At 35.4% G+C, this 20,760-nt stretch overlaps 1 protein-coding gene across 1 annotated transcript in view; it reads right to left on the bottom strand.

Moving 5' to 3' along the window:
- Positions 1-20,760, bottom strand: part of bark (C-type lectin domain-containing protein bark beetle) — a 41,434-nt gene that overhangs the window by 14,054 nt on the left and 6,620 nt on the right. Inside the window, exons 2-9 of the mRNA XM_011506422.1 lie at positions 5,329-5,489; positions 4,023-4,216; positions 3,756-3,930; positions 3,486-3,655; positions 2,792-3,030; positions 1,829-2,078; positions 1,008-1,393; positions 28-680 (exon numbers count right to left, since the gene is read on the bottom strand). Of these exons, the coding sequence (XP_011504724.1) occupies positions 28-680; positions 1,008-1,393; positions 1,829-2,078; positions 2,792-3,030; positions 3,486-3,655; positions 3,756-3,930; positions 4,023-4,216; positions 5,329-5,489 (2,228 nt within the window). The remainder of the gene's footprint in view (positions 1-27; positions 681-1,007; positions 1,394-1,828; positions 2,079-2,791; positions 3,031-3,485; positions 3,656-3,755; positions 3,931-4,022; positions 4,217-5,328; positions 5,490-20,760) is intronic.

Genomic DNA, 20,760 nt, shown 5'->3' with positions numbered 1-20,760 from the left:
TTTAAATTAAAAAATGGCGACACGTGCCTATGAAAAAGCCTCTCAAATATTTCTGACTGCTCACTGGAGCCCAGCCAATTGTACGTGCAGTTGATAATTTTGCTCTGATCCTCTAAATGCGAGCCAATCTCGTACGTCGACTCCGGATTATGCAGGATGTTTCGGAAGACGTGGACGTTACTCGACGAGACAACGACCACCGCCGAGACCCTCGATCGCGGAACGAGGCGCGAGCCCTGCACGTCCCCGTTGTCGAAGGGCTCGCGGGCCTTATTGTCCCTGAGAAAGTTGCGGGTGAATAGGAGTCGCTGGAGATCGCTGTACGGTGATAGGCCGAGGCTAGCGACGAAGAAGCCCCGATTATCGTAGAACTCGTTGTGCTGAATGAGTAGATCCGCCGGTAGTATGTTGAACTCCTCGAATAAGGGATTACGTACGAGGATGCCGCCGTACGTGTGCTCACGGAAATGATTGTACTCGATGGTACCGTCGATGTTGAGGGCCGGGCTGAGCTTGATGCCGAGTTTCGCATTTTGTACGAATACGTTGTGGCCGATCTGAAGCTTAAGGACGCCCTGCTTGTGGCGCCAGCTCGATTCTATTTGAATGGCCGTCTCGGAGCTGCTGTTGAACCAATTGCCGGTGATGTTGACGTAAGAATTGCCGGTTGCGTTGCCCACCTGTTGGAAAATGGCCATTAATTGTGGCATTAATTGCGCCGTTGGCCGTTGGCCATTGGCTTTCAAATAAATTTATCTTTAAGATGATATCCAGCACTATGCATTGGACATTGTATTCTGGCTTGGAGTCATCAATTTCTCTCTGTATTAATGCTATGAATTGAATAATTCCACGATTAATTGAAAGAAATAATAGCAGAGGCCTTTAATGGACTTGAAAGTTTATGAAGAAAATATCAATAATAAGTAAATGTAAATAATATCTTGCCTCGTCGCCTCAATTACGATCATACGAATGAATTACTCTATTCCAAGCGATTAACTCACTAGGATGCCAATATCGTGATTGCGGAAGATCTCCGAGTACTCGACGACCGTCGTCTGATTGAAGTGCACGTACTCGCTGGTGGAGCTGTCGTTGAGCCAGACGGCGATGCCATAGCCTCGGTTAGACGAGATACTCGTCCGGGAGATGTTGCGGCTACCGCCGGTCACTGTGATGTTGATGCCGTCGCCCCTGTTGAAGGCGATGCGACTACCAGTGACGTTGACGTCGGGCACGCCACCAAGTACGTGGACACCGGCCACGTGTCGGTTGTTCGACACCGAGGTATCGTCTATGTGCAAGGCCGAACGCAGCCTCTCCGCGGCTATTCCGCGACCATTGTTGTCCGCTATCGTGCTGCTCGTAACGTTCAGGTCGTAGGCTTTCTCTAAGAACGAAGCGACGGGGGCACGTGGTAAGCGATGGATTTACAAAGTCGCGCTTAATTTCACTTTTATTTTTACTCGTTCGAAAAGGCTCGTTAAATTTCAATGCAAAGCTACGCGAGCGTTCATTCGTATAATAACGATGAAATAAGTCGAGTGAGCGGGCAAGCCTAGGACAATCGCAAGGATGCATTTGAGCCGATGATACGCGATAGTTAACTCTTAAAAATATAAAAAGAAGAATTATGTTAATGACAATACGCGCAATAACCGATATCTTGTAATGAAAGTAAGTCAAACGAAAATAAAAAAATAAATAAATAAATAAATAAATAAAATAATAATAAAATTTAAAAACAATTGAGCTTCGTGTTGTGGAAGAATTGTAATGGACATTATGAAATGTGTAACGGTTAATGGAATTATCATTGACTTACTGTAACCCGACGTAAGACGCAGAAAAGCAATCATGGAAGTGCGTGGCTCGGCAAAAAATTTAATGTACAAATTTTCTCTGGAAGTAGTGACACTTTGTGGTAGGGTGCCATTCCTGACACTGACACGTGCCAACAATTTCTCTCCGGTGCTTATCCCATCGTATACTTCTATGACAGCACTATCGTTTCGGTCAGTCTTCATTTGTAAAAAGTGCACGGTCAGAACATGCCCTGCCGTTGTGAAAATGTGCTATAATGAAAATCGAAAGTCTTAATCTTTATTAATGTTTAAATGAAAGGTGATAAAGAAAGATCGATAAATGAAGAATGTCTTCTAAGCTTTAATCTTTCATCGTTTTTTCGCTATTAGGCTGAAAAATAATTTTCATTTTAACAGTATTTATTTTATACAAATCATCAAAACGTACGAGTAACTGAATATATATATATATATATATATATATATATATATATATATATCACCTCTATTATTTAACTCAACATTAAGACTCACACATACAACTCTAATGATTTGTGAAATATATATATATATATATATACACTAAATCTCACTTAACGTAGTAGGTGGTTAAACTTAATTTAATCCTCTCTTTTTCCCCCCCCCCCCTTTCATCGTTTCCCATCACCCTTTTAAACAAATTATGTACACTAGCAGGATATACAAGTCAATGTTTAAAATAGAAATTTTTATGATTAGATTGAAGTAAAGCTTTGTTTAAGAAATAATCGTTTAGAACGTAAAAATCATTGATCTTTCTAGTGTCTAGGAATCTAGTGTCTAGGAAAAGTGTCTAGGAAAAGAGCAAAAAATCCTATAAACGTATTTTGTATGTTTGGAGGTCAAAGACCGCTTAAATCGACGGCTCTTAATGCCATTATTAATTAAAGAGAAAATAAAAAGAATGACAATAGATAGGGTAATCCCACCCAGACATTTCTCACCTGTGGGCAACGCTTCTGATTCGGTGCATACTTGCTCTGTTCGAGCGATATGGTTATGGGTAAGGTTTGGCTAGCCGTCCTGGGGAAGGTGCAGAGATCGTATACGTCCGCCCGGTCGGCCCTGTCGTCCGGTCGCTCGTCATGATGTACGTACTTAATGCCGTCGGCCTCGTTGTCTACAATTACGCAATTATGAATATGCGCTTGGCCGGTGGAGCTATTCATGTAGATTCCGTATCCTGATAATCGAATCTTCCATTAGTACTTTCTCCTTCATTGTAATTTCTCTCGTAATGAAGTTCACGCGGTGTGTATTTATTTATACTTTGATCGATCGACGCTTATTCGTTATATTGCACCTATCGCCTTAACGCATCAAACTTACTTCTTTCTTACCTCTAATCAGCGGTTGGATTATCAAAAATATAAATTTGAATTTGATTAATAGGATTATAGTCATGTATCGTCGATGCTCATAGGAATGTATCTCGATCGATCAAGAGTAAACGATACGTTTCTTTCTACTTTTAATTTTTGTTTAACACATCATAAACATGAAAATCGGCAAAATCGACGTACGAAACGATCATTCGCGTTGCTGAAAAATCCAATCGCAAAGTATGGTAAAACAAGACCTCGGACTATTGATCAATGATTTATTGTGACTTAATGCGTAAATATGCTGCAACATTACCTCTATTACTCTGGATTGTACAGTTGGAAATTACAATTGGTGCGTCGGGAATGGTCACGTTAATGCCGGTAAACGCCGAGCCGATAATCGAGATGGCTTCCATTCTAGGAGGGACACCTTCAACGTGCAAAGCCGACGTGACGTTGAATTCACGCCCGGTCCCCGCATGCCTGCGCAAAGACGCAAAAGGTAATTCATCTCGTTTCTTATCGACGTGGCCTTGGCTCCGACGCCAGCGACGCCGTCGTCCTTCTCATTCCTCGGACTCACCGAATTTCTACGTGCTTGAGAATGGACTTGGACCTGCGCACGTAGAGCGTATTCTCCTGAATGAGAGGCCTGTCGTAAAGAGCGGCCTCGAATCGTAATCCCCGCCAGTGCTTGATCGCGCTGGTCGCACCGTCGTGATACGGAGAGCAAGCTATACCAAGATCCGGATGGTAATCTGAAAGGAAGGGGATCGCCGCCGCGTTAATTAGGGAGACGCCGGAGCTGATCGAAGCGGGTACACACGGAGGCTGCTTAATGATGACTTACCACATACACCGGCACCGAGCATCCTGTAAGGCCATCGGCCGCAACTTTGCAGCGATGACTCGGTGCCGCGGCACTGGGGCTGCTCGTAGAGCAACCGCGGCCTCGCCGGCCACTGCCGGTCCATCCAGCCCCACCAGCGACCGCCCTGGAAGCCGAGCTCCCGACAGGCCGTCTCGAGGTCCGCCCGGGTCCAGCTGCGAATACGAAAATTCGTGTATTTAGCGGTGCGAGCGCCGGCTCCATCGTTGCTTCGACTCTACCGGACCGATAAAACTCATCTCTTCTAGGGGCCGTGTCTCGGTCTCCTAGCCAAAAGTATTTCATAAGTCGGGCAATCGCGTTCGAAAGCAAGTTATGATTGCGTGGGAATTGTCACGAAATGGCACGGCCGCTACGCTCATAATCCTTTCATTCCGAACAAATAAGAGATCGCGAACGTGCAGATAATACAATTATGTCATTCGCTAGAATATATTGAGGCTATTTACGAGAATAACTTGATAATACAGATTCTTAAGTTATCAAGGTTGCTGCAAGAAACATTCTCTACAATGTTTATAATTTTCCCAATAAATTAGCATTAAAATTGAAATTGCTACATTTATATTTTTCCGTCACCTATCCAAATTAACTATGATAAATTCTTTTACATTTCATCCCAATGATTATTGTTCACCCAATATTGTATGGATGTGCGTGCAAGCGCGCGCGTATATATATATATATATATATATATAATGGATATGTACGTATATGTGTACGTGCGTATGCATCTTTAAAGATCGATTTTACGTTACGACAAGTGAGATAAAAAATCGTGTGAATTTTTTGTTTTGATTTCTGACGAGAACAAAAATAGTTTCGTACAAAGACCAGGTATTCAACGAAGTGCTGAAAAATTATGCTGAAAGTCCCAATGCTCGTGTACTAGGAAATTCGATGCGAGCGAAAGGGCCAAAGATACGCGACGGATTCACGGAAGCGCCAACGCCAAGCCTTTCCTCAAAAATTCAAACAACAACTCGTCAATACATTTCTGACATTCCTTGGAATACCGAGTTATCCACTAGCTGAGCAAAACAAGCCATCGAAGCGAGCCAATTAATACGAGTCGAAGGACCCGATCGTAAATAGGGATGCGGCTTAGGCTTAGCTCCTTGCGCAAAGGTCCGCGCCGTTGTTCCGTTAACGACTCGACGAACAGGTTACTCGCGAGAGATCCCGGATAATCAATTACGGTCGGACTCCTGGGCGCCGACAAAAGTCTCCGATCACAGGCGAGTCGTTTCGGTCAAGTCATACTCACTTTCTCGAGTTGGTACAGACGGATCTCCATTCTCCCTTGTGGAGAATCTGTAAACGACCCTCGAGGGGACTTGAGCCATCGACGAGTCGGACCGTACGTGGCTCCGTCCCACCGGGCGGACCTTCTGCACTCGTCAGCACAATCGGCTGCCTCTCCTCCCCCTGTAACAGAATCATTATACTGTATAATTGCGGAGTAATTGAACTAGCAGGGAATATGTTACTTTCATATGTTTTTAATCATTTCTGCGTCTGGCAATGGATTAAAATTAAACGGACCTAACTTTATTCGTATTCGTGTGAATATTATGTGAATGCGAATGAATATTAAGAAATTTTAAAGCTTCTGCGGGTGGGTATTATTTGCGCGTTTTGCTTAATACACTGCAATATTTTTTGTTGGAACAAGCATAAATATTATGTCTTAATAAATCTGTCAAGAATTTGTCAATAATTAAAGTGTCTTTGTATGCTTTGTGAATGCAAATTATAAGATTTATAATTACTTGAGCGAATCCACTACGAGTGCATTATTACGTCAAATTAATAGTCTTAATTGGTTTAATCAGTGCTAAAATTTTACGAGATCTATGTGCGCGATTAAATACGGAGGATCAAGGACTTATGCTTAAATTACGAGATTACGTATCGAAGTTATACGGCACTTTAGATAAAATTCTTAATAAAAGCTATTTTTTTACCGAAAATAGGAGAAACAGAGTTTCTTAATATATTTGAAATTATTAATAATTCATAATCGAGGAGATGGATAAATAAGTAAATTTATTGACTCGGATACTTTTACTCGAGAGCGATGGCAAACGATAATGTGAATACAAGTGCAAGTATCACGAGGCCTTGACCGAACGGAAAAATCGCTAATTAGAAATGCGTCATTCTAAAGTAGTAAAGTGAGAAGGAAAGGAATCTCGTGTCGAGGATCTTACCTAACCCGTAACTCTGACTAGACTGACGCGATCCGAATGACTCCAGCAGTTTATATAAACTCGCCCGCCGAGAAGAAAAACTCGCACATGTGCGTCCGCATGTACGAGACGCGGCGTCGCCGCGGGTAGGGGGAAGGGTGTTATCGGGGTAGCGGGAACAGGAGAAAAGAGAATAACGATCGCTTATAACCTATCGTATAATAAGTTTATGAATTTATGGGATTTATTATGATAATGTTTTGATTAATGCATAGGCGGATAGATGTTTTAAGGAGTGTATATATTAAAAAATCAAATCTTTGACTTGTCTATCGGTCGAACAGTATAATCTGTTTGGTAAATAAGAATGTGTAGTATACGTATTCACGCGTAGTATATAATATAAAATATTTTTCAGTTAATTTAACAGGCAAAGATTATTTATTTATTTATTTATGCACTCTTCTCACTTTGCGAAAAGCTAATGCATCTGCTTTAGAAATCGAAGTTCTTCGCATAATGAACAATTTAGTAAAATAAGTATACGGAGACTAAATTTTTAATTTACATTGGATATTTTACCCTCAAGATACTTTAACATAAACTATATATGTATATATATATATATATATATATATATATATATATATATATATATATCTTGTTACTGAAAATTAAATGAAAAATAATCCTTTATGTGAATAAGTTTGAAAATAGTGTTTTATGTAATAAAGCACTTGATACTCATATAATTAGTATAATTATCTTTAATCAGTATAAATAAATCCAATTACAGTATTGAAAGATAGATAAATTGTCTGAAGTTTCTTAATATATAAGAAAAATGGTGCGATTGACCCTTGAAATTTATTACATATAAATACTAGCAGAGTAATGGATATGTTATATTAATCAATAATTACAAGTATTTTTCACGATAAATATTTGTCATACAAATACGGATGACGTTTAGTACTTAAAAATCCTGAATCATCACAGTACGACTAGCGCTGCGAGTTAAATTGATCGCAGCTTAAAACCCATAAGTACATCGTACAAAAAGTGAAACGTTCAATCTAGTTTAATATCTAACGGTTTTTCTTGTTATTCTTAAAAATTAAATCTCAGCCACACTTTACTACATAATTACAATTAGAATTATACATGGGAAATCAAATGCGAGATTATTATTTTCATTATTGTAAAACTCATGTTTCTTGATTGAAAACTCTATAGACGTTTAAGATATTTTATTACTCTTGTTGTAGTAATAATAATTTTAATTAAATTAAATTTAGAAGCAATGTTTGTTTAAAAAAATATATATATATATCTACATATACAGTACAAAACAATATAATTTCATCAAATAAGCTATTTTCAAATTATAATTATAATTTAAATTTAAGCTCAAATAAATTTGTATTTATATCGATTATTTTCTTTGTGAAGATGTGAATATTAATAGAGAATTCGGAAATTAATGTTATTATTTTAAAGTCGAAAATAAAGGATGAATACATTTATGAAAATCAAGTGAAACGATGATTAGTATTGTATAAATGAGTATTTAATAATAGAAAAATGTTATACGGTGCAATGTAAATAAATGTGTAATGATAATTTCACTCGCAGAATGAAATTAAAATCATTGTCTAAGTAATCGAATTAAAAATTACTGCTATATGCAGAAATGAGAGAAAATTGAATATGCGACGAATGCAAGCGAGTACAGTCAATTTCGCATTAGGCTCAGTGTCAATAAACATTGGTTTCACAAAAATACGGGCAACGGCGATATTATTAATGCGAGTTGTACAAATAGCATCGAAGGATTTTGAGGATTAGAGGGGCACACGAGTACTTAGGCAGTCACACGTGTCCGAGAATTATCATTCGTTGATCCGTGACCCGAAATGCAGAGACGGCATCGTCAAGAGTTGAATCACTCATTCCTGTTTCTCTTAACTACATTTTCTCGCTCTCCCCGTCTCCGTACACATCTCACTTTATTCTTTTAATTCATTTATGTTACTTATAACTATGACTATCATTATTGTTTCATTCTTTTTTATTTTCTTCACTTTTTTATTTTTTTTTTTCTTGGTGTTTTTGTTTTTGTTTTGTTTTTTTGTTTGTTTTGTTTTGTTTTGTTTTGTTTTTTTGTTTTAACGAACCAATTGGACATAGCTGTCCTAATCCTTCCTCGTCGCGTTACCCGGGGCACGTAATTAATCAATTGTGCGGAATTTATCTGGGAAGACGAGCGCGAATGAGCGCTATGGAGTAAAGGGTATGAGGGCGATGGCGGGGTGGGATGGGGGAGGAGAAGCAGGCGCCTTTTCTTCCGGCGTGTCGCGCTAGTTGTGGACGGGGGCGGGAGATGCTCACAGTGTTTGCCATGTTAACGAACACGTGTTTCGGCTCGGGTCGGCTCGTCTTTTCGCCTTCCTGCACCGATTGCCAGCAGCTGCTTGTGCGTCAAAGAAGTCATCCCCGATCAAGACCTTTTAAAGATTTAATTGTCTTTGCATAACGTGGCGGAAACGATGGATTAAGCTTTGCTTCTCTTTTTCTTACGGCTCGAGCAAAGAGAAAGAGTCTCTTAATTTTGCCTGCTCTCTGTTTATTGTAATGGCATATGGATACAATTGAATATGGCGTTTAGTATTATATTTGACACTTGCTCAATATTTTGGCTTTGTAAAACATTTTATTATCGCAAAAAATTGTAATAATAACTAATGGAAGATATAATCATATATCGTATCTTTAAATTCTAATGTTCATTTAAGGTGTTGAGCAAATCCGACGTAACGTTGACTTGATTTTGTTGAAAATATAGTTTCTAATAAGATCATCGTTAATAGAGTGAAATATTTCAATTGTCAATGACACGTGTGAAGTTGAAGGGGCTTTGTGGTCAATACAAACACGAAAAGAGTCAAATTCATAGAAATTTCCAAAGGTACTGACCTTATTTTGTTCATATGTAGAATGAAAAGAAAATCGCGGAATGGATAAATTCTACGAATTTTCACTCAATATACAATGAGTTATTAGCAACGATCGTAATAATTGCAACTGATATCTGATCAATATTTTTGGATTATGATAAAGAATTATTGCGCTGATAAATTACTTCCATAACGGATGAAGCCTAATTATCGTATATCGTGCGCAAATATTGCGAATGAACACCTTTCGTGCAGAATATATGTTTTTATCTTACTATTTGCTTATTAAATGCAAATCCTTAATTTATTTGTCATCTGCTGGGCAAATTTCGAGGCAAAATTCTATTTAATTTTACTACTTATTTGCTCTTTAAGCACTATTAACTTGTATTACAAATAATTGACTTTTGTGTTAATGTGTAATGTTCGAATAATTGTGTTTTGAAAATTCTTGTAGTTACGGCACTGCGGATAAAAAGAGTTATCGTCCACATAAAACCGATTAAAATTAATTAGAGCTTGTTATTCAAGTTCCGATGACGAAAAGCTGCATTAGTAATGAAATAAAAGTTGATCGGATTATCATCCGTTGACAGATTTAATGATTAGATATTTTGGAATAGTGACTGTCTGCCAAGGCGTAAGCTTAAAAAATTGTATAAACTTGTTGAGCCAATGTTCTATTCATGATAGCATTATCAGCGACTTTGACTTTCATTTGTATCCTAATGCACGAGGTAGCGACCAATTAAAAATTAAAAACAGTAAAGTTGACGCTCGAGACGCTTAATTCAAACCAACGGCCTCGTTATTCTTTTTTTAGATTAAACGTTAAAGAAGAATTTTGTAAATGATAAGAGATAAAATTAAGATGATACGTATCTCTGTTAAAAGCATAGCTTATGTTTCGCCCACGCATATGCAAAAATAAAGGAGGCCTCATTGAGCAAGGCATATAAACGTATCAATTAGCTAATCAATCGTTAAAATCACACAAACGACGCGGCAATTATTTGCAAATAGGTGTCCGCCACATTCTTCCTCGATAAGAACACACGTGACCATCACTAGATTAGCATTAGCCTCCTAATGAAATCCGCGGGCAATCGAATGACTTGCAATCGAGGGATCATTGAGAGTGGAAGGCCGAGAAGAGTACACCCGCACGGAGAGTGGCGCGTGCCCATAGGAAGACAAACAGAGATTGGTGGGCCGATTGTGTCGGTAGCGCGAGGGACAGGAGCCTTATTTACAATTAATTTTAATTGACGCGATACGACATGCACGCGATAACGAGGTCGCCCACGTCCTCGAGCGGTCGAGATGATCGGGTCGACGAGATGAAAGGCTTAAAGTAGGGCCGAATCCAGCGAATTTAGTCGCACTATTTATGCTTATTATCGGAATTCCGGTGCCCGACAAGCGACCCCGATGTTCGTGTAATGAGGTGGAGATTTATATATATATATATATATATATATATATATATATATATATATATATATATAGAGAGAGAGAGAGAGAGAGAGGATAATATTCAAAGCGTGGCAAAGTGATGGCTTTATGGAAATTCTCGACACGTATATCGGCGATAATGTCATTCTCCTCGTTATAATTTAACGAGATATTTGTTCCGCAACGCGCGGATAACGAAGCACGCGGCAATTTTCTTGCTGACAAATGCTTTTAATCGTGAAAAGGTGTTGAAGAGAAATGCACGCCACGCAGAAAAACAATTCACCCACTAATTTTGGAAGAGTCGTCGTGTCATGTGAATTTTATTCGAATGATAAGATATGAGAGTCTGTGCGTACACGAGTTTCTCCAACTTGAAGGAATAATACGTTGCGCGTTGCGAGTGAGATGACCGTTTAACATTGAAACAACATTGAGCTATTATGGTAAATATTGCGCGTAAAAAAATGTTTTCTCGAATAATTACATTAAAAGTATATCAATTTGTTGATCAACAAAGACGTAAGCTGGCTTAAGTTAATAGTCAATTTTATCAAGGTGATCATACATACTCAATTATCCAACCCTTCTCTTTAATGCTTCAAATATTTAATTTCACAGAGGCTAAGAAGTCCATAGGGCTCGAATAACATTTGAAAGGTAGATCGTTGTAACTGTGTGGGGAATATACTTGATGAGTTAACGCTGTCGGAGTGAAGGAGCGCTAGTTATTATCGGAAGCTCAACATGGCCTTGGAGATGAAGCGTCGACGATGTCACCGAGCAAAGCCGAACAAAGCGCAGGGAGCTGCAATTGGTGAGGATGCGCGCGGATACGCGCTTGAAACAAAGACTCTCGGAGACATTGATCCGGGTAACGGGTAGCCGTTCGGGGTGCAAGGATGTGGCAAGAATGTATCTTGGGAGAAGGCGCGAGTTACCCGGTAAATTCGATATCTAGCCGAAATATCTTGGAAGGGCTTCGAACTTCCTGGCTGGGGGCTGAGGCCCTAAGCCGCCTCTGTTTAGCCCGAGATATTTTCGATCCCCACGCCTCTCCCAATTTTCATATGCCATTAGCTTAATGAATCACATGATGCAGCTAATGAAGTACTCGAGGAACGAGAGGTTGGAAGAAAAGTGCGACCACGCGTTAAGAGCCACTGCTTTATTTAGTGGAGCCGATAGCGCTGCGAATTACATGGCGTCACATCAATTTCTAATGGGGCTGGTGTTTGTGGATAGTAATGAAAGACGCTCGCGATTTTTCTTACGACGATATAAATATGCTAAAAGCAATTCTATTCGAGTGCTTTAGTTCATTAACTGATCGAAAGCGTCGATGTATAATGTACGAGCAGAGCAAAATGATATTATTAAAGCTGAAAATGATTCGATTGCAGTTGATTAATATCTACGTGTACATATACTTCTAAGTACATGTATATCAAAGATTAACATTTCTTCAATATTTTATAAGGTTACAATTCCGCTAAGAAATGGTCGTATTTTAATATTTTTCGATAATTAAACAAATCATGAGATATGCAAAGTACATTCTTTAAGAAAAAAAAATATCTTCATTCAGCTTTATTCGTTATATTAATGAAGAATTTAATGAATCGTTTTATATATATAATTTCATAGTACGTTTAATCGAGGAATAAAAAGAATATTTATCGATTAGTTGAATCTTAAAAGTTATTAGTACATGTAATTTATTACGAGCTATTGGAAATTATTAATGAAAAAGTGCTAACCATAGAATTTGCAAAATATTACATTAGTTATGAAATGTCAAATCAACTATAATTACAATTCAACCGTCAAAAACGAACGAGTCGAAACGAATTACTAAAGTAATTTTTCTAAACTAACTGCTCTCACTTTCTCCACTCCTTTTTTACACTTAGGCGGCACTTGGTGTCATTTTCGATCAAATAGTAAATTTCCGTTTAACAAGCATCATAAAATTATAATTAAGTAGAACAAATGTAAGACTTTATATATTTCCAATTACATTATGATTCATATTATACCAAAATAACATTCACAAGAGAAAAGTTTCGTGTAAAATGTGTATTATTTTATTTTTTTTTTGTTTCTCTCTTTTGTTTTATAATTCCCTTATACGATTATAAATCAATGTAGTATAATCAAATTAGCTATTAGAAACGATAGAAAGTTTTTAACGGAAAATTGAAAATTGTCATCATTTTAATAATTAAGTTGATTAGGATGAAGCGTCTACAAAAGTTAATAGAATTGAAATCGAAGTTGATACGAATGTTGAATGCTCTCATGAATTTTCTTATCATATTATTAATCAATCATATTCTAAATATAATTATTCAAATAAATTTTTCATTTTTTTTTTTATACTTTAATATCGTTTAATATGTCGTTACATCTGTAAATGTTTAAGTATAAAATTATAATTTTGATTAATTGTACCAAAATAAAATGAATTAAATATTTATTTCAATCTTTGTAAAAGTATATGAATATTGTATAATAAATTTTGCAATTATAATTTTACATCCAAAGTAAATAATGTATATTAGAAAATATTATTTTATCAAATAATATTTATAAAATTTGTATCTTTTACACAAATTATTATATTTTTTTTTTGTTTTTAATAATTACACAAAAAGGACTAGCTATTTTTTTAAGTTTAAAAATTGTAAATATAAATATACTAATTGCATAATCATAAAAAGGTTTTAAAATATCTAATTAGGCTTTACTTAGGTTTTAATTTACATTTTGATGGTGCATTTTCTATGAGATGTAAGCAAAATAGGTATTTGATTATTATCTCCGATAACCAATATTAATCTTATGCAACGTATATCTTTCCTAATAACTTCAATCGAACAAAACGAGAGCGCCTCGACTCTTTACGATAGTTCCCAACGTTCGCAAATGCAATTGTAATGTTTCCGCTTATAAAAAAACCGAGGTTTACCATCGTTGTATTCTCATCTTGGATAAGTCTGAGGTTGTAGCACGACGAGTGCGGCAGGCGCTTCCGGCGTCTCTTTATCCCGAGATTCGGGCCACTAATCTTTCCGGTCAGGATCTCACCGAACTGTATCGCCTCCTTCCCCTACTCGAGTTTCTTCATCTCCAACGGGGCATTTTTCTTCCGCTTTCGCGAACTCACGCGAAACCTCGACATGGCATTGCTCTTTTACGTGCTGCCGCATAGTTTCTGTTTTTCATTTGTTCTGCTCATTATATATATATATATATATATATATATTTTTTTTTTCTTTTATTTTTACTTTGTTTTATTCGGATTTTAAAGCATTGGAACGAATTTATTTCCTCGGAAAAGCCACTTTGACATACCGTGATAAATATAAAAATTTGCGTTCGTCGATACGTGATATTGTTTCACCGAGTGATAATATCTTCTACTATTTTTCGTATTTTCAAAAGACCATTAACTTAAATGATCGCACATTTGATAAAATGAAATTAAATTATCAAAGCTTAGATAAGCGATATTATAAAGATATTTGGCTCTATTGAAGTACTATTTATCAATTATTAATTATTTTACAAGTAAAAAAAAAATGGATAAGTCCCGGGAAAGTAGTCACTAATAATAGAAGTAGAAATAAATGTAATTAAGAATTATTTATCTGATTTTATTCCTTAGAAAGGATGCTCTCACGGTACACAAAATCTTTCTTAGAATTACATATGCTATGTAACAATGATGATTGTAACGAATGTAATTGATTTTACAGTAGCAAAAAAAAGCAACTTTAGCAATTCCAATGGCGATTATATTCACCATCGAGTTCTAAGATTATTATTTTAAAAATGATATATAAATACATAAATACTTCAAAAAAAAAAAAAAAAAAAAAAAAAAAAAAAAAAAAAAGATAAATGTATAATAATTATCATGTAAGTGTTAAAATTATACTTTAATAAGCATCTATATTTTTAATAAGAAATTTTTTAATAGTAATATATGACCATTAAACGAGAATAGTCATATTTTTGTCATATATTGCAAGAGGTTCTATTGTAAATCAATAATTAATCAATTCTAATACTTATTCATGAAAAATTAATAAATTGCTTTACTAATCGTGTACGACAGTGTTATGATTCTTATTCATTAGTTAAGCACGAAAACTTCAACTCTATGAATCCTATTTCACATTGTAATATTAATTATCGATAAATAAATATTAGATAGAAGATTGATGGTACTGTGAATTCTTAAAAAAAAATGTAATTAAATATTTCGATAAAAATAGCGAGAGATATAAAAAAGTTTTATCAAAAATTAATCAATCGTTTTTTCAAATTGATTACAACCTTATAATAATAACAGTTATTCAATTTCAAACGTACTCTGTTCTATGCACATATATATGTTCCCGTATATAATAGATGTATTATTATTTTCAATATGAATCGTTATGGATAAGTAAATAATAAAATGGAATGCGATATAGTGTGCATTTATATGCTTCATTTTGAAATAGAAAATAAAACAAACATTATGAGAATTTTTTTATTTTTAATTTGTATTAAGGATTACAATGTACAAATAATATTTTGAATTTTTACATTTTATGCACTAGTAAAGTAATTAATTAAATACAAATATAATTGTATATTTTAATATATGATCACAAATATAAATTTCAAATCAATGTGCATATGAAAATGTTATGTTATTATGATCTTAATTACAAGTTTCACAGTATAATGGCAAATTAAAAAAAAAATTATAATAACATTGGATTAATACGACTCAACACAATTGTAATAATAAAACAATTAGATTAAAAATAGGGAAACTTGATAGAAATATTGCAAAGTAAGATTCATCAGTTACGTGAAATAAATAAGTTTCGTGGCTAAAAGCTGTTTTCCATTTTTTTTTTTTTTTTTTTTTGTGATCTATTCGAAAAAAATGTTCTCAAACAATGCATTCTTCAGCCGATTCTCACGACAGCGGAACGAACCGGAAAGCAGACCCAAGTTTTCACACCATTCGTTCATGGCCGAGCAACAAATAGAAATGCCGAAAAGCCGAATAACCTCATGTGGTGGAGGGTTAGTAACGGGAAGGGAAGATGTTCGCAAAGTGAAAGTACCGACATGGAAAAGTCACGGTTGACGGAAAGCCGGTAACACGAAAAATTCATTGCTGCAAAATGCCGGTAAGCGAAGAGGACAAGTGCGTGCATGAACAAAGCCGTGTCGCAAAAATAAAGGAATCATAAAAATAAGGTGAGGACTGGGAGGCCAATAACTACAACGACGACGACGTCCACGACACCCTGCTATTTTTAAATTCTTCGACGACTACGACAACGACGACGACGACGACGACCACTACAACGACGACGACGACGACGACATATTGTGTTTAGCACTGGGTCGCGTTATGCACGGTGAATGGCATAAGTACTTATTCACGTTTTTCTGGTGTTTCCGGTACGAGGCGAAGGCGCGCACTCGCACGCACACACAGTCATGCATAAAAAGCCGTTTTCCCCTTTCTCCAATGGCCCATCCGTGGGTACATTTTACGCAGTCCATGTGCCGATGAAAAGGAAAATGCCGGTCGATGTTACGCGCGGGTGTGCCTCGGAAGTCCATGTTCCGATGACTTACATTATCGAGAGCGACGCGTACCGGAATTTTAAAATGCCTGCTTTTAACGAATGGAAGAGCGCCGGAGTTATAAATGCAGGCATTCTGTCAAACGAGTTTTGTCTACGATCGAAATCATAGGCTCACAATGGCAAAATATTGTATAAAATTATTTTAATTGTCGATGGAGATTTTTAATTAAAAAACATTCTCTTTGTATTGCTGAAGTTGGAATTTCTATTATGAGTATTAATTATTTTTAGGGTATATTATTTCTTTCTTTTTTTTCATTGTTTTGTTATATTATTTTATTATTATGTTATTTTATTTTTTTAATTTTATTATTTTTTTTAATACAGTTACTAAGCCGTAAAAATGTTTGTTTAGAGTATTCTTAGTGAGATTAGAGTGCACTACTACTTCATTAGAATTTGATTAAAATATTACTTACGATGATTTATGTAATCTCCTATAATATATATATATATATATATATATATATATATATATAATGAAAACGTGATATTTTCACAATGGATTCATGCATTAGTTTATTGATTCGTAAATTACCGCATACGTCCAACTTTTTCTATTGAACATTGAATTTAAGCGACCAATGTATAGAAAATGTTTAAACGGATGTATGCAACAAGGGAATCAATTTTTCTTTTACGTTTACACGTATACATATATAATTGTATTCATGTACGCAAATAAACATTCAATTTTGTAATTGAAAATCAGCGTTATTAATTATGGTAATTTAATTACCTTCAATTTGAGTATAAAATAAGAGAAATAATAAACAGAAAAACCGATTGGTACTATAATTTTACTTGAATGCATTATATGAATTATATGATGTAAATGAAAAAAAAAATAATAATAATTCTTTGGCTTTAAAATAATTTTTCGAATAAATAAATCTAAAATTAAAGTAATAATAAAAAAATGTCTGTACAATTATAAATATCGGTTCTTTCTAAATCGTAATTGAAGCAGCCATTGGAAATAACGAAGAAGTAAATATATTTTTAAGAAGTTTAACCGACAATAAGCTATAGCCTCAAAACTAAAATCTTAAAGTTTTATTTATGTATTCTTCAATCGAAATTCTATGTTATTGACTGTTTTACAATAGCATTTAATGAATGAATTCCAATCTGTATACAGTAGTGTCTAATTTAGAAGCTAAAATAATAAAATTATGTTTAGCTAGCAATTTCTGTATTTTAAAACATGTAGTCTTCATGTAATTGCTTGCATTACAGCAGAAAAATTACTAATTTGTAAACACTCAAACTTTGTTGGTACTTATATTGTCACATTTCCAACAACTTAAAGCATGTTAATTTATAACGTTATCTTGTAAAATTTAATAAAATATGTTCGTAGCAAATGCTTAGATATTTTTATTTCTAACAATATCCATTAAAAAGTTCAATAAGTTTTAAAATATAAGTGGGATATTGAATATATTTTATAATCTGTAAAAAAAAGGGGGGATCGTCTATATATATATATATATATATATATATATATATATATATATATATATATATATATATATATATGTTATTAAACATTATGAAGCATATATTATTCAAAAACATACATATGCATATATTTAACTGATACGGTTAACTTATAATTTATTTATCCTTACAAATCGGTTTACATCTATCGTTACATTTTTTTTTTTTTTTTTTTTAATCGTATAATAGAGCAAAATCTAAGCGAATTCGCATGCTCAATTATAAAACCAGTGCCGACAATTTTTCATGCATTACTTTAACAACGTAATACGTACGATCCAATTGAGATAATCTAGCACTTATCTATATATTCTCTTATCATAAACTGTATGATTTAAATTGAAAACAGTTGCATTGTAAAATTTTGAAATGAAGCGTCGAATAATGGAAATTGCGAGTGCCCTTGTAAGTACATGGGAAGAAAAGAGTGAAATGTTTATCGAAGGTTGAAGGCTAAAAAAATTGCACGAACCAACTGGGTTCAACAGCGTGCTAAGATCATAGAAAACGACCTATTTCTACGGCGATTAAATATCGATATCTCCGATGCAGCAAAGGTAATAACGATTAAGCCAACAATCGACGTCAGCGGCGGTGGCAAGATCGGGGGCAGGAGGGGTTGCTTTATCATCGACGGCAGTCCTACAGTAGCGATAAAATAGGCTATTTAATTTCCACGGGCGAGGAGCGCTCGAACCACCCCCACTTCGCCATAGCGTCGCCATCTTAACCTCGTGGGTATCGGCTTGGTTCCCCCTTCGGCTCCCCTCGAGCACCAAGGGCGCGCGCGCCGATAACGGCCGAGGAGCCGCGGTGCTTTGACCCCGAGGCCGAGTCCGTTTACCTTCCTGGACGCTGTACAATCGATAGGTGCGCGCGACTCGGGCGCACGCCCAGGAAGGACGTGACCGAGCCCATGAGTAGTCGAGAGAATTTGCGACACGCGAGTCGAGGCGCTCGGATTTCTCCTGCCAAGCCGGGAATGACGGAAGCTGCGCCTGAATTTTTAATCGGCCGCGGAGAAGGTGACAAAGGGATCGAGTTGCCGAGTCGTCGGGCTCGCGTTCAAAAGATAACCGAGTCGTCCGATTTCATCCGCGGCCTTTTGTAATTGAATCTTAAGCGTTGTGATTTAGTTGTGTCCTGTTAGGTTGGGGATCTTCCTTAGCTTTGATAACGGGCTTTTTTTTTTGTACTTGTCATTTATAACGTCGTATACCCATGTAAAGATTTCAGCTTTTGGAAGATATTAATAGGTCGAGAATAAAAGTTGGTTAACAACGGCTTGGTTCGGTATAAAACATATGTTGCGACTAATTTCAGATAGCATGCTTCAATTATAAAATCAAAATGAAAACTGTAATTAGACGAAAACAAATCTATGTTTTATTGCATTTTATTGAATTCTATGAATTATATGCATATATGTATGTGTGTATATATATACATATATATATATATATATATATTCATCACGAACCACATGCTTTCAAAATTAGATCGTAACGAATGTATTTTATTAATGAAAAATTTTGCTGTCTATGCTCGTATAACTACATTTAATGACGGTGGTCATTAAAGCAATTTTTATTCTCTCACAATGCATACTACGCTCATGTAATTGATTTAAATTTTGATTATACGTATTATATGAAATAATTAGTCTGCGTTGTGAACATCATAATCACTGCACGATAGATTGATGCATCGAGTAGCTTGCCAAGTTGCTATTGCGTTGAATAAATTTAATAAAATTTTCGAAAGTAGGTTAAAAAATACTTCAATGTATGAGAAAAGCGTTTTACTTGCATAAAATACTCGGCAACAATAGTGGATCTAATATTACGATAAAAGTATCTGAGTTTATAAACGTAAAACTTATCGACGTGTTAAGGTTGCGTACAAAATGATGGCACTTAGAGCATGCAAAAATCTCGATTTGAATCCTAAAAAACAAACTGATGTAAGGACAGTCTTAATATATTTCATGTTGAAATAATCAGCTGCAGACAATTGTAATTAAGGTTACAGCCGGGAAGGGTCTGTGAGAAAGACAAGGGGACAGCTAGAAGGGAAGGAAGCGGCATTTAAGATAGAAAGAGAAAAACAAAGATGTCATTCATTTAAAGACTCTTACTCGAAGAGACTAAAAAATGAAGCCCCGAGAAAACCACTTGTTGTCATATTACGGGAGAAAAGTGCGACAAGAGCAATAACGCTGAATATAGTATTTTCCTACATTTTTTGTGGGTCACAAAAGCGTGAGGTTGAACACAATGAAATTCAAATGTTCTTAACATCCATTTTCATTTGGTGAGCAACATTTGCTCACTCATCTTTTTTTTTTCACGAGTTTATAGATATAAAGAATATTTTCACTTCTACCACATGTAACGAATTACATAAAGTAGACAGTCGTTATATTATCGTGTATGAGGCATCGACCGACTTTGCATAAATGAATTTTTATAAAGATAATACTGTTATAAGATTTAAAATTTCATCCTTCCTCATTTTTCTTTTAAGTTTTCTTTTCTTTTTTTATATGTAACTTTGAATTAATTATAAAGATTCAAAGATTTTTCTAATCAATTATTAATTATACAAAATACGGTGCATTAGTGATCCAACAATAACTAATGCGATTCTGGCAAATAAAATGTTAGAGGTAAAGTGCAAAAGTCAAGACAAAGGAATGGAAGTACGCAAAAGCGTTAATACGTTAGGTATGCTAGAATATCTAGAGCATAATGTAATCAATTAGGTCTTAGGCCTTGGTTTGCAGTCTATCTTTCATTTATAAAATCATTTGCACTTACACTGCGAAATACGCAAATCACCAAATTTACAAACATGCATTTACTAATTTTTATTAAATATATTAGGATAGATAAGGAAACATACGAATGCAGTTATCATTACGGTC

The sequence above is a fragment of the Ceratosolen solmsi genome, unplaced genomic scaffold (assembly GCF_000503995.2).
Source record: "Ceratosolen solmsi marchali unplaced genomic scaffold, CerSol_1.0 scaffold7, whole genome shotgun sequence".
NCBI lineage: Eukaryota > Metazoa > Arthropoda > Insecta > Hymenoptera > Agaonidae > Ceratosolen > Ceratosolen solmsi.
The sequence above is the reverse complement of the archived record's forward strand: the minus strand, read 5'-3'. Positions and strand labels throughout refer to the sequence as shown.